The sequence below is a fragment of the Zootoca vivipara genome, chromosome 4 (assembly GCF_965207765.1).
Source record: "Zootoca vivipara chromosome 4, rZooViv2.hap1.1, whole genome shotgun sequence".
In the NCBI taxonomy this organism is placed as follows: domain Eukaryota; kingdom Metazoa; phylum Chordata; class Lepidosauria; order Squamata; family Lacertidae; genus Zootoca; species Zootoca vivipara.
Window position 1 is genome coordinate 9,984,833 of NC_142587.1, and position 15,155 is coordinate 9,999,987.

The following is a 15,155-nucleotide window of genomic DNA, read 5'->3' on the forward strand; positions in this document are numbered from 1 at the left end:
TACACGTGTAATATATTACACGAAAAAGAAATGGTTCAATGGTTCAGAGAGGACCGTTTTCAATTCAGTACCGGAAGTTTCACTCTCTGCTACGTTCCCTTACCTCTACGGCTTTCCTTGCCTCTTTCCCGCGGCTAGAGCGAACGAGGCCCCTCCTCGCGCTGCCTGACGGAGGGCGCCTGCGTGAGCTTGGGGTTCCGCGGCTCCATTGGTCCGCTCCCTCGCTCGCGGCCCCGCCTCCTTCTTCCCCTCCCTGCCAATGGAAGCGTCCGTCCGTTTTGAATTGAAGCCCCGCCCCCCGCCCGAACCCTCGCGTCGCTCTCCGTTCCTTTCGCTCACGCGAGCCGGTTAAACCTGGGAAGCGATTCAAATGTATATATAGAGCGAGAGATGCTGGCGTGGGGGAAGCTCCCGCTCTGAGCTGTGATTGGCGGCGCCCGCCGAGGTCTCTCGCGCTGATTGGCCGGCAGGGAAAGAGAAGTTAAAGACCTTGAGCAACTTTGTAGAGTCGGCAGGAGGGCGAGTCCGAATGAGCAGCGGCTGCAGGTAAGATGCTTCTGGGGCTTCGGAAGGGGCTGCATCCTGCTGAAAGGGATTTGCCCGCCTGTTGCCAATATGCGACATTTACATAGAGGTTTTCTTTGTTTTTTAAATCATGCTTCAATATATCCTTTCAAATGCCGTTTTGCAGAGCTGTGATCCAGGAGCTCCTTCTGCAAAAGTAGGAGGGGAATGAATCTTACCTGTAGCCAGAGGTCCGCGTTGGTTTCCCAAGCCTTTGTGTGTGCAGCTAGGTATTTGCTTCCCAGCTTGCCACATCTATATTGTTGCCTTTGCTATTCTGCTATGTATGTATGTTTGTGGGTGTTTTTTTAAAAAATAAAAAACCGTATATAAACAGGGCAGTATAGGAATTAGATCAATCAATAAATTAAATTTAACTGCTTGAGCACACATCTCTTGGGAGTTGTTCAGAACTGAAGTGTTGGGATTCTTTCCTGGGGAGAGAAACAAGGAAACTAGCTGCTACCCAAGGCCAAGAGAAAAAGCCCATTTGGCTTTTTGTAAAAATTATTTCACATTTGCTACATTGTTGTTTTTATTTACTTATTATTTGATGTGTTCATAGCCCACCTTTCTCTCCATGGAGCTCAAGGTGGCTTGTTATGTGGTTTTTCTCACGCTCATTTAAATCCCAACAACAACCCTGCGAGGTATGTTAGACTGAGAGGCTTCGACTGGCTCCTCAAGGTCACCAAGCGAGCTGAGTAGGGAATCAAACCGTGGCCTCCGAGGGTTCAACATACTAACCATTGCACCACCACTGGCAGAACCATCACTGACCAGCTAGGCTAGAATGGGAGAGGCACCTAGCATTATGTACTTTGTGGTTTTATATTCTGATTTTATCCTGTGAGCCGCCCTGAGACCTGCTGGTATAGGGCGGTATATAAATTATAATAATAATAATAATAATAGCAGTCTTCCACCGCAAGCTCTGTGTATTTGGGCAAGATGTTTCATACAAAGGGCCAAGGCAGTTGTGAACTGTGGCAGCCCTCCTAGCTTTTGTGGCAACGCAAGTTTGAAACTGGATGCCCCGCCAGCCTCTGCCTTGTGCACCTTGTGCTTCTGGGGCATCTTTGCAACAAGGGTTGGGCTCTTTAATGTGGTTTTCCTGAAGCTGGTGGGCATTGGAGGACCAACAGGTGCCCCATCCCTGCAAAGCACACTTGCTTTAAATCTGTAGGGTGCTGATATGTCTAATGTAAGTACTTTCCTTGTCTGTTTCTTAGGTCCAGCTGACAGTTATGGGCGATGCAAAAGAAGTCAAGATGCAGATTACACCAGAGTCACCTGGGCAGCTCGCAGTCCAGAACCCCTTTGAAAGCCCAAGTGATTATAGCCACCTGCAGGAACAGATTGTGTCAAGTCCAACACTGTTTAAATCCACAATATCCTCTGCGGTAAGACTTGTGATTTGCCACATGTTGTTGTGTGTATTCTATTTATTTCCATGGATTTGTATTTCCGAGGTCATTCAAATCAGATCTCTGATGCACACCTGACCAGTTTGCTCTTTCCCTTCAAAGTATTGGAGGAGAGATTTATTTTACAGTATTTTTTAAAGAAAGAAACCAAGCACCAAATCTTATATTCTGCAAGTCCCAAATTTATTTAGAGGAATTGGGAGAAATAGACCTTGCATCTTCTGAGCTGGAATGGGGGCTGAACTGATGTCTTAACATCTAAGATTAATATTGCAGAGCTGGCTGCCATGGTTACTGGTCTTTTTGTATGGGGAAACTCCAATCGGCTTCTGAGGAATCCGAGGGTTCCTCAGAATACCACTTGAAAACTACTCTAAGGGAACCTTTTGCCCAACTAGATGTTCCTGGGGTTGTATGATTGCTGCTTTATCTTGAAACAAGGAAGTTGATTGTGGCATATGTCATTGTAGTTCTCTCTTCCTTCTTTTAGACGCCTGGAAAATTTAGATGGTCTATAGATGAGCTAGCTTTAATAAACCCTGTGGAAATAGACTCAGAAGACATACGTCGTCAGGCATTGTATCTAAGCCAAGCCAGGTCAGTTTTCTTCTACTGCATTCAGCCAACAGAACTGATTGTCAAGTTTAATAAGCGAGAGTCTTTTTCCTTTGACTGTTGAAAAGTTGCAACCATCTACCTGGTTTGCTGCCCTGATTATTCTGTGTCTTGGAGTCGGTGTATTTTTCTGCAGTAAACTAACAGTACTGTTTTCCTTTTTTTTTTATTCACTTTGTAGAATAGATAAAGAGATCGAAGAAAAAAGACAAAAAGCCATTGAAGAGGTAACCATCAGTAGTATCATTTCTTGAGTTTGAGATAATAATAATAAACAATTTATTATTTATACCCCGCCCATCTGACTGGGCTTCCCCAGCCACTCTGGGCGGCTTCCAACAGAAAATTCCAATAAAAATACAATATGTATTCCAATAAAATACAATAATCTATTAAACATTAAAAGCCTCCCTAAACAGGTCTACCTTCAGATGTCTTCAGACATCTGATGGGTGGGCGTTCCACAGGGCGGGTGCCACTACTGAGAAGGCCCTCTGCCTGGTTCCCTGTAACTTGGCTTCTCGCAACGAGGGAACCGCCAGAAGGCCCTCGGCACTGGACCTCAGTGTCCGGGCAGAACAATGGGGGTGGAGATGCTCCTTCAGGTATACTGGACTGAGGCCATTTAGGGCTTTAAAGGTCAGCACCAACACTTTGAATTGTGCTCGGAAACGTACTGGGAGCTAATGTAGGTCTTTCAAGACCGGTGTTATGTGGTCTCGGCAGCCGCTCCCAGTCACCAGTCTAGCTGCCGCATTCTGGATTAGTTGTAGTTTCCGGGTCACCTTCAAAGGTAGCCCCGCGTAGAGCGCATTGCAGGAGTCCAAGTGAGAGATAGAGCATAATGATACATGGAGTATCTTTAACCTTTGTGTGTAGGTATTTGGGGCCTAGTCTCCGCAGATAGTTCATCGCATAGTGAAGCTGTCCCAGGAGTGTATCAGTTCATTCTGCTGGGGTGTGTGCATGTGGAAAAGGTAGAACAATCACCTGGGATGTAGAGTTGGCTGAGATCCCTCTTTAGCCTTTTAACTTGGAAAGGGTTTTTCCTGCTCTTAATTATTCAATAATAGATTCATTAGTCAATTGCCACATAAGGAGTGTCCAGGCAAATTACAAAATGTTAAGGGCATAATGTAAAATGTTAAGGGCATAACGTAAAATCAGAAAAAGAACAGTGCGTTACAATAAAAGCCGGCGCACTCAGAGGAGGGCCTCAGGTGAAGACTGAAAATGTGGTTTTGCTATCCTATATTGTTTGCTTGCTTTCTTGCTTGTTTTTATGGCATTTTATTGTACTTGAAGGTATATTTTGTTGTAATATATTGCTGGCTGCTTTGGATAAATATTAATAATTATTAGTAGCACTGTAATATTCCTCCAAAGTTAAAAGAAAGTCATCTTGCACTTAGAATGCACTTTTGGTTCTATGAACTGCCCTGAGACCTCCGGGTATAGGGCAGTATATGAATTCAAAAAATAATAATAGAAAATAATAGAAAATGGCTCTATCAGAGAAAAGGGCTCTAGGCTAATCTTCTCCCTGACACAACTAAGTTTGTAAAAACACAACACAATTATCTCATTTAGTTTGTCATGTTCTTCCTGTTGTCTAGGAACTTTGCAGCACACAGTCCACCAAATAGTTTGATGTGGAAGCATCCAGGAAGAACTCTGTCACAGAATTGTAGTTGAAGGGAACCAAGAGGCCATTTAGTCCAACCCCCTGCAATGTGGGAGTTATGTGATGAGTTGTTTTGATTCACTAGTGTTTGGAGTAGGGTATATTGAACCTGTGCTAAGGTAGCTGTGCATGCATTCACAATAAACGGGGAGGTTGTGTTAAATGTTTTTTGGTACGCAGATGGTGGCCACACTCAAACTTTATTCCAACGTGAATAGGAAGGAATTGGCCTCAGTGAGCTTTTGGCTCCTGCAATCCTCTCTCCCACATCACAACTGGGGGCGGCGGGGAGTGGAGGAGTCTGGAAGGTTTTGCTTCTGCTGTTACCCAGACCAAGAAACTGGTTAGCATGAAGTGCAACTTGTTTCAAACAAGCCAGCTTTGAGCCATAGTTACCAAAGGTGGCTTTATTAGCTAACCGTAGTTAAGATGAATCGCAACATCAGATGTAGACAATGTGGCAAGATGCACTCAAGTCACACCCACACCATAGATGGCTTCCCCCCCCAAAAAAAAAAAAATCATGGGAATTGTAGTTTCTAGGGATTATAGCACGGTGAGGAGTGCTACAGTCAACTCTAAATTGGCTGTCACCCATAATGTCATGGTAAACACATAACAACATTTTCCTTTTTTAGTTCTTCACCAAAAGCATCATTGTTCCATCTCCTTGGACTGATCACAGTGGGAAACAGGTTTCTCATTTTAACTCCACTCGATGTAAGTATTGTCTCTTGTATCATAATGGGAAAGGTTCCCGTGCGAACCACTTAGATCAGGGGTGGGGAACCCTCTGTGGGTCACATTGGGCGTGGTCTTGTGTGGCCCGGACTATGAGATTCTAATAAAACAAGTGAATTGTGCAACACTGAACCATGTCCTGCCAGGTAACATTTGACTGGAGGAGAGACATGGAACATGACTTCTTCCTCTGATTGAAGCTGCCAGGGAGGGACTGCGGGACCAAGGATTCTCTAACTCCACCTGTGTACTAAGCCCTCTTACTGAGAGTCCTTGGGAACAGATGCCTATTGTGCAATTTCCCAGCTGCTGGGAAAGTCTAAAAGTACCAAGCTGGGCAGCTTTTTGGAACTGCCACAATGGCTAATTTGAACTGTAGCCAAATGTAATAATAATAATAATAATAAATAATAATTTATTATTTATACCCCGCCCATCTGGCTGGGTTTCCCCAGCCACTCTGGGCGGCTTCCAACAGAAAAATAAAACACAGTAATCTATTAAACATTAAAAGCCTCCCTGAACAGGGCTGCCTTCAGATGTCTTCTAAAAGTCTGGTAGTTGTTTTCCTCTTTGACATCTGTTGGGAGGGCATTCCACAGGGCAGGCGCCACCACCGAGAAGGCCCTCTGCCTAGTTCCCTGCAACTTGGCTTCTCGCAACGAGGGAACCGCCAGAAGGCCCTCGGTGCTGGACCTCAGTGTCCGGGCAGAATGATGGAGGTGGAGATGCTCCTTCAGGTATACTGGACCGAGGCTATTTAGGGCTTTAAAGGTCAGCACCAACACTTTGAATTGTGCTCGGAAACGTACTGGGAGCCATGTAAAACATGGCAGGCCAGTTTCAATGTATTGGAAATATTGTCCCATTAGCGCAAGCATACTGGGACTTCCTTTCTTTGTGCTCCCCTAACCCCCGCCACGATGGGTGTAACAGATTTGCTGGCAGGAGTTGTGCAAGGAGAGAGGAGAAGTCCTGTTGTGCCAGGTGGAAGTCTGTGCACCAGCAGGACTTTGTCGAAAACAGCCCACTCCTTTTCCTATGCACTTGTTCTCCCTGAATTATTGGGATTGTGCTGGAGATGTTAAACGGTTCTTCTGTTGTTTCTGTGTTAATGTTACACCAGCTTTTAACTGGGAACTTGATATCTTGCAGGCGTCGATCTAAGTAACGCTTCGCCGATTGACAGAGAAATCACTGTGCAACCTGGGAGAAACAATGGTTTGTATGAAACGAGATGAGAAAGGGGAAACTTGCTCAGTGGAATTTAGTGTCTGTTGTGCCTAAATCTAACTGCATGCAGAGCACAGCTTCTTGTTCCATCCAAACCTGAGAACCTGTGATTAATATTAAACTGGCACGTTTGGAAAAAGACAACTTCAAAGCGTAGAGTATAAAGCTGGGGTGTTACAACTACTCGTAGTCTAGGGTTCGGGCGACTTGCCAAATGGCAGTCAGTAGAAAAGGAGATAAAGACTTTCCATTTCCTTGTGGTTGTGCAGGAGGTTGGGGGTGGGGCTGTGCAACGCTTGGCTTGCTTTCATCAGGACACATTATAGTTTGTTGTGATGTCCAAATGCAGTTATTCCTAACAAATCATGGTCATGATGTTTTTGGGTTGTTGGTTTTTTTCAAGCTTTGACCCTAATGACTTTGCCCTAAACATTCTGTTTGTTCTCTGCAGCTGCTTGCCAGACAGTATTATCTCTGCCTGTTGATTTTGACATAGAAAAAATACTAGGTATGTAAATGTGGGAAGAACTGCTCATCTAGATATCCAGTCTCTGTAGAAATGGGTACGATGGGAGTTTTCCCTCTGTTCCTGCTCTCTAGTCTTGAGTGCCATTGCTTATGAAGAAGGTACTGGCACACTCAGGGGAAGACCCAAGTTTTGAGGAACTACAAAACATCTTTAGGAAATAAGCCCTAAGAAGGGGACGCACAACTCAGTGAGTTCTGGGTGTAATTCATGGCCATCAAGTGCTGAGTGATTTTGGGGAAGGGGAGACAGAAACCAGGTGAGAGGGAGAGATGAATGAAATATGGTAGGAACTGCAAGCCAGAGCTCTCCATGCTGCAACACCTTTTTCATTGGTTCTAGTTGTTTATATCAGGTATCCCCAACCTGCGGCCCTCCAGATGTTTTGGCCTACAACTCCCATGATCCCTAGCTAACAGGACCAGTTGTCAGGGATGATGGGGATTGTAGTCCAAAACATCTGGAGGGCCAAAGGTTGGGGATGCCTGGTTTATATATTGGTTGCTGGTTCTGCTTGGAGTAAAGCTGCTGAAATTGATAAGCATGTTCTATTAAATTCAGTGGGTCTGATTGACACTTGGTTGGATGCAACCCATAATTTTGAACATTCCTTGAACACTTCATATTTCTGATCTCCATGAAATCACCACAACTGTGTAAGGAAAGCTTGGCATTCTTACTAGCACACAGTTCTGAGGCTGTGAGGTTATCTGGTGCCACATAGCCAGCTTGTGACTGGAGGAAGAGTTGAACTAGAGTATTGTGGCGATGCCTCCTCTGCTATCTCTGTGGCGATGCTGCAGTGCATTGTGGGTGGGAGAGCATCTGTCTGATTCGACTGCAATCCTGTGTGTGTACTCAAACCCCATGGGTTTTAAGTAGCCCTAAATGCACTACTGAGGGCTTCAAAGGGCTGTGCTAAACCGGCTTCTGGGTTTTGTAATAGCTTCTCCTTCGTGCTTTATTAGATTTACTTATTTAATGCTAGCTATGTAAGGAGTAACGACGTGACTTGCAGCATGTGTGTGGAAATGGTATCCTTGACAGCTGTGATTCTTGCGTTCCATAGGTGAATATTTTAAACCCGATGAATTGGCCGACCAGTCTCAGGAAAGCTTGAGCACTTCCTCGTTGAGGAGAAAGCTTTTTTTAGACGAGAACGGAAGCCTCTCGTCGGAGAGCTTCTCCCCTTCTGCTCAGAGTCCACACAATGTCCCAGCCTCTCTTGGAGTACTGTGTTCAATAGACATCTCTCCAGTCCGCTGTAGAAGCCCTCTAAATACATCCAGCTCGGTAAGGAGTTTGCGCTTGGCATCTTGCTCCTACAAGCCAGACACTTTCAGTACAGTAGCATGCCTATGAAACGAGCATCTTGGTGGGCTGTTCCCAACCTGGTGCCCTTTAGATGTTGCAGAGGACAACTCCTGATCCAGGTGCACAGTTGTTTGCTGGTGGTGGTCTTCTGCTGAGCTATGTTTAGTGTCATTGGCTGGTTGGATGCCAAGGAAGGGTGGGAGGAAGTAGCTGGGGAACCCCCAAGGGAAGAAGGCTCAGAGCCTGGGAAATGGTGGTGGGATGACAATGAGTGGTCAGAGGGAGCAGACTGGGAGGAGGTGGTGTCGGAAGCAGAAGAGGTAACAGGACTTAGTGAGCTGGGAGAGTCTGTGACAGAGAAAGTTCAGAATTAGAGGCAGAAGCTAAAACGGGAGAGGAGGAAGGCAAAGAGGCAGAGATGCATCAGGCTGGTGAAAAGGCATGAATATCTCCCCTCCCGCTACGGTCTCCCAGAACCAGGAGAGGCGTAAAAAGGATGGAGGAGAGATTAGCGACAGACAGGCACAGTCTCAGATTGCTTTGGAGAAACCCTGGTGAAGAGGGGACTTAGGTGGCTGTGGGGAGGCAGGGACCTTCATTCTCACCAGCTGCTTCGTGGGGCAAGACCTGTTGGAGATGTGTTGCAGTGCTCATTACCCTGACGCTCCTGTGCATTTTTGCTAATAAAGAGTTAACTTCACTTCCTTTGTGTGATTTACTGCTAGCTTACCGTTCCTATTTGTGAGGAAGGAAAAAAAACAAATCACTGTGCTCCATTAGGAATCCCAACAGCTTTTCCTATCCTTGTTCCAGTAAAGTGGTTGGGCATGGCTGGTGCTGGAGCCCAGGAATATCCAGAGGGCTACAAATTCCCCAGCCTTGCATTAGAGGATTTAGTTTCTACCATGCTGAATCAACATCATGTGGCTGTTGTATCCCTCTGGAAAACTTGTGCATCAAACTGCTTTTTGGTACACATTGTTTGGCCCACACCGTAGGAGAAGTAGACTTTCAGAAATTCAAGCACCACCCATGAGTTTGGAATGTGCATAGACACACTGAGAAATTCAGTGCAGAGTGGCTACAAACATTCTGTCGGAGCAAGCAATTCTGCCCCCCCCCCCCCGGGCCACATGCTGCTCTCGGGGTTATCCTACCCTCATCCCGATACATTTTGGGCTTCCACTAGTAGGATCAGTTTGCTGAATTGGGTCCAGTGTGTGAACCCTTGGAATCCAGATAGAATTTTGGGCAGGGATTCTGACAGCTAGGAAGAGGTCTTCTGTGTCTGCTGGAGTTTTCTAGTTCTTCCCTGTATTCTGGTGAACTGTGGTTCTTGCCTTATTTCTGACACACTGCTGAGCTGGAGGCCCTATTTGAATCAAGCCAGCGTGCTTAATTTTGAGCTCAAGACTTTGAAAAGAAGGGTGGCCTTCTTTGGCGGCAAAATTGACCGAGCTGGGCTGTGGTGCGCTATGAATGTTTCCAGTTTCACTGGCGTTGGCTTATCCTCTGAGGCCCTTCTCTGTGTGCCTCCTCCGTGAGAGATCCGGAGGGCAGACAAAATGAGAACGGGCCTTTAACGCAGTGGCTCCATGCTTGTGGAATGCTCTCCCTAAGGAGATTCCAGGCATCTTCATTACATATCTTTAGCTGCCAGGCAGAAACATTCCTCTTCTCCCAGGCCTTTGGCTAATGAGCCAGTCTTTGGCCTTTTAAACAGGGGGGGGGGGGTCATTTTGTTCGTTACTGTGGTGCATGTTTGTGTTTTTATATTGTAAACCCTCTGCTCCATGGATGAAGGGCAGTGTAGAAATAGAAGAAAGTGAGCCATTCTAGGTGTACAACTGTTGTTTAACCTTATTTGGAACTTTTCTTACATGTTGAAAGGGCCAGTTTTCCTCCAGCCCTATTCAAGGAGGCTCCAGGACCTGCAGTCTGGGAAGCTTGCCTAGCCCTTCATTTCCAGAGAGGAGTCCTGCGAATATTCCTTCTCCAGCTTTTTCCCCAATTGGCATTCAGATAAGAAAGACACCACTGTCAGGTATTTTGCAATTTTGCTTAAGTTGTTGACCAGACTGATTTGCTGTTGCATGCTTTTAACCACGGGGGGGGGCACTTTGGGACAAAAGAAATGGCATGGAAATAAAACCTAACAATGCATATGCATTTGATTGGCCCATTTCATATTCGAACAGGAACGGAGCCAGGAAAACTTCCCTAATACACTCCTGAGTGTCAGAAAGCTTTCCCATTTTCCCATGATTTCTAAAAATCTGAAATCTACAATAAGGTGGTTGCTGTTTTGTCTTGCATTTTGCATCCCAGAATATTTGTAACCCATTTTCCCCAGTCTCCTTGAGGAATTTACTGTTTTGAAGCGGTTTCACTTATTATCTGTTCATGTTTCTCTCCCCCCCCCCCAACACCTACTTTCCCCAAATGCAGATCAAAGACAGTTTACTTTTCGCTCCCCAGACATTCCTTCTGTTTCTAACTCCTGCCGACTAACTCCTGCCGGGCCCAGGAATTCTCACACGGAATGCTCTCCATTAAAAAGTTGTTCCCCCATGAGACTTGTGGCACGCAGAGGAACGACGACATTTTATCAGAGCTCCCTCGTTTGTCTGCCTTTGACGCCTGAAAGTTTGAGCGAAGAGCAGGAGGAGGGAGCCAAGGCTTTGCCTGCAGAAATGTCCTTGGCAGCAGAGTCGAAGGTCAACCTGCACCCGTTTAACGGGGATGCCTTTGCACATAGCACCCATTTGGTGGTTGCCCGGGTGTCTATCTCGCCAGAGGTGCCTGAAGCCCGCAAGGAAGGGCTGACACTTCTCCACGACCCGGGTAGTTTCAAGGAAAACTACACAGTGGATATGGTCGATCCGGAGATGTTGGACGAGAACTCGCTAAAGGGATCGGCAGAGAATAGTGGCACGCCAATGGCTGGCTTCAGTATTGAAAGTTCTTGCATGTGCATGTCGCCTCTAGCTGAAAGCAGCGCCATTCCCTATGAGAGCAGTAGCATGCAGGTAAGGCTACTAGCTTGATTTCCTACCTTGCACACTTGGAACTGTATCTTCATACCTTGGGCCCATTGTGGCCTCTCAAACTTAGTGAGGGCGCCATCTTGAATATATGCTGGAAACCATGTCTGTACGGCTAGGGGTTGGGGAACCTGTGGCACTCCTGATGTTGCTGGACCCTCAACTCCCATCAATCCCCAGCAACATCTTGATTGCCACATGGTCCCCATGTCCAGCCTTCCAGCAGCTGCTATTCATGCTACATCTAAATGGAAACGGCCCATGTTCAGCGCCAGTTTACCTTTAGCCAAAGGAGGGGGAAGTCATTGTTTTTCATGCTCTGCTTGTGATGCTTGGAAGTGGCTGGCTGCTGAAAACAATGCTGTTGTTATTCAGCAGAATTATTATTTGCAGTAATCTTTTCCCTTGGAGACTTCCTGGGATCCACGTATTTTTCCAGATGTGTTGAAAGAGGTGTGTATTCCCTGTAGGAAACTAGCCGCCTTGTTCCTGGCGTTGCTCAGGAATTCAGTCAGCCATCTTGGTTCAAAATGGAGTCCTGTTGTATCCACACATAAACAGAACCGTGTTCCTTCATCTCAGGAACCCCTCTACGCAAAAGATATGAATGAGGTGGAGAGTGTTGGTGTGTGTGTGTGTGTGTGTGTGTGTGTGCGTGTGTGTGAGGACACGATGAAGAAATGGGAGAGGGCACAGAGGCGGAAAACAAGGAAACTTAGGACACCAGTTCTGAAAGTTAAATTATTCTTGTGTAACACCCGGTTCAAGGGAGGGAAGAAGCCAAAAGCTGAACTGTCGGAGAACACAGCATTCTTATGCCTGAAGTATTCAGTTGTAACGTTACGTTAAAAATATGAGCAAAATGCCTCCTTAGCTGTGGCTATATCCGTAGTTTCTTGGGTGACCATTTTCAGTGGTAATCTTGTGGCTGTGCTGTGCTTGGGCAGAAACACTGGAGGAAATCCTTTAGCCAAGAATATTTCTCCTAGGGATGCTTCCATGTACAGTAAACCCACAACGTATGCACATTTAACTTGTGCACATTCACAAGTATATGTGTGGCTAAAAATAAAAGTGAAATTGAAAGGGGGCAAGGTTCTGGGGGAAATGACTTTGGCAATCCCACCCACCATGTTTTGGCTATGATCAATTTTGGCTTTAGGCGCAATCCCCAGAACGTAACCCCCGCATAAGTTGGGGGCTTACAGTATATCAATGGACAATTTGTTGTGGCTTGTTCTGCGTGAGATAGAAGAAAACCAGCTTTCCTCTTTTTGAGCTTCCCATTTGTGGCTTGGTTTCGACCAGCAGGGGCGATGGACTTCTGTTCTGCCCAGCCATCTTGTCTTATCAGGGTAATGACAATGCTAGGTTTTCGTCTTTTGGTATGCTGCAATTTCTCCGTCTTCTCACTGCTTTTTAGAAACTGATCAATATCTCTTCTCTCATTTCTTTTTGCCAGGCGGACAGCGGTTACAGCACTCAGACTTGTACTAGCAGCCTGATGGACACAGCTGGATCGGAGACGAGTTGCCGAGACAATGATACTCACGTTTGTGAGACTCAGAAGAAATTTCATGTTTACAAAAGAAAGGTAGGAGCGGTATTGGTTAAAGCAGGCATCTCCAAACTTTGGCCCTCCAGATGTTTTGGACTACAACCCCCATCATCCCTGACCACTGTTCCTGTTAGCTAGGGATCATGGGAGTTGTAGGCCAAAACATCTGGAGGGCCGCAGTTTGGGGAAGCCTGGGTTAAAGTATCTGGTTTTGAATGTGTGTTTTGTGTAGGTTTCTAGCCCTTATGCTTCCAGAGAGACGACTGCAAGCGTGTGAGAGGGGCCTCTTGAAATCTCTGAAGCCAGACCGATGGCAAAGAAATTCTGTGCCTGTCTGTTCAGCAGTCCTAAAAAAGTATGAGATAATTTAACTCCCTGTGGAGTATAGGGTTTTTCAGCTTGAGACATCTAGTGGCTGGTGACAAGGGTTCAGCATTTTCTTTTGCCTTGTGGATTGGTTACACGGAACACATACAGTGGAACCTCGGCTTATGAACACCTCAGTTTATGAATTTTCAGTTTACGAACACCGTGGACCCATCTGGAACAGATTAATTCACTTTCCATTACTTTCAATGGGAAAGTTCGCTTCAGTTTATGAACGCTTCAGTTTATGAACAGACTTCCGGAACCAATTACACCCATGCTTTGGGTTAAGTACGCTTCAGGTTGAGTACTCCGCGGACCCGTCTGGAACGGATTAATCCACTTTCCATTACTTTCAATGGGAAAGTTTGCTTCAGTTTATGAACGCTTCAGTTTAAGTACTCCGCGGACCCGTCTGGAACGGATTAATCCACTTTCCATTACTTTAAATGGGAAAGTTCGCTTCAGTTTATGAACAGACTTCTGGAACCAATTGTGTTCATAAACCGATGTACCACTGCACTGCCAATCTCCTAAAATAGCAAAATAGATTTAAAAAACTCACTGCCCACCTGTGTTAGTAACATTCTTAACACAGTTCTGAATTAGTTTTGTCCCTCCCAGTTTTATCCTTGCGGTTTTTGTAGCTGCGCTCTACCCCCGGCACCCTCACATTCATTTTAATCAGAAAATATAAAAGCTGTTTCACATGATGCGACTCTGAAGCAGCACTGAAGTTCTCCCATACTTTTCACCTTGATAAACTTCACAAAGAAGCAAAGGTCTATTATTGGCTTGGTCCTCAGTTAGCTGCCGTGTTCTTCCCTGGTTAAAGTGGTCGGGACAGCTGCTGCTTTAAATGTTGCAGAGAGCAAATTCCTTTTGGGCTTCCTGAAATGAATAAATCTAATTGTGTCTCCTTGTTCTTTCTTTCTCTTTCTCAAGCAAGGAAAAGCCACTCCTAACATTTGGACTGAAAATGAGCCTGTTACTCAATCCAGAAACCACCTTGTAGAACTGCCGCTGTCAAAGTGATTTGCACATCTGCTTATATGCTTTCTGCGGAGCAAGCAACTGTTCACTGTGAAGCTTAAGTGGGGTTTTTGAGATGCAAGGGAGGAAGACTTGACTGGCACAATTGCTTTCCACTAGCAGAAGGATTGTTGAGCACAGAGCATGTGAAAATGACTCCTGATAACCCTAAGGCCTGATCATACAAGCCCCTGGTAGCTGGGCTGTACTGAGATGCTGCTTTGCGGTGGCTGTTCATGGTCGCCACAAGAAATGGTTTATCACACCAGAGACATGCACATATCCTCCATGTGGAGATTCAGTTCTTGCAAAAGGCACTTCAGCAAAAACGTACAGAATTGTGCAATGAAAAATTATAGGCACCGACAGTAGAAATTTCCCCCCATTGCTATGAAAATGAATTGTAGTTGTAGATGATGATTGCATTTTTACTTTTAAAATCTTGTCAGAAGTGTATCGTATCCACTATAATACAGTGCATTGTTTCCTGGTGGTCATTGGTGAACACCAATTGCATATTTTATTCTCTCCCTGCCCCCTCCAATAATATTGGAATGAATTGTTAATCAAATGTAATAAAGTCTTCACACCCAGGTTGAAAGTGGTATCTGCAATTTCTAGTGCTCAGTACTGGTGCACCTGGGATTGCAATCTGTTACATAAGTTGGATCTTTATTTGTTTAATACCTTCCAAGCACACGAGCACAGCATTTTATTTTTTTTATTTTTTGCATGCATTCCCCTCCTCTAACTTCCTTTTAGCCGTAAAGGGAAACCCGGCATGGGAAGAAAAACAAGAATGGTTTTTACCTTGGCAGCGTAAGCTTTGCAGCCCCTTTCATGGTAACACGTGTGTCAGTGGGGTTTAGCGAGAAATCACGATTTTAGTACAGCTCAAAACCAAGAGCCTGTGAATGTCAATGACAGTAGGGGAAATTCCCTTCTGCTGCATGGAAGGATCATGGGATTAGATGTCTCCTGTGAGGAAACACCCCCCCCCCAAATCTTTTTTAGCAAAGAATGAGCTCTGCAGTGATCCCTGGTGGAAAAG

At 45.5% G+C, this 15,155-nt stretch overlaps 1 protein-coding gene across 2 annotated transcripts; it reads left to right on the forward strand.

Annotated features, from left to right (window-relative positions):
- The first annotated feature begins 507 nt into the window (after nt 1–507).
- On the forward strand, nt 508–14,698 carry BORA (BORA aurora kinase A activator). Of its 2 annotated transcripts, XM_035115489.3 has the most exons (12): nt 508–546; nt 1,797–1,967; nt 2,482–2,588; nt 2,788–2,833; nt 4,929–5,010; nt 6,187–6,252; nt 6,716–6,772; nt 7,860–8,083; nt 9,995–10,148; nt 10,553–11,133; nt 12,611–12,742; nt 14,018–14,698. In XM_035115489.3, exons 2-12 carry the CDS (start codon nt 1,812–1,814, stop codon nt 14,105–14,107), a joined length of 1,695 nt encoding a protein of 564 aa, XP_034971380.1. In that variant the 5' UTR covers nt 508–546; nt 1,797–1,811; the 3' UTR covers nt 14,108–14,698. The 2 variants fall into 2 exon arrangements, with proteins under 2 accessions (XP_034971380.1, XP_088523605.1); XM_088667479.1 differs by lacking the exon at nt 2,482–2,588.
- Nucleotides 14,699–15,155: the final 457 nt, after the last annotated feature.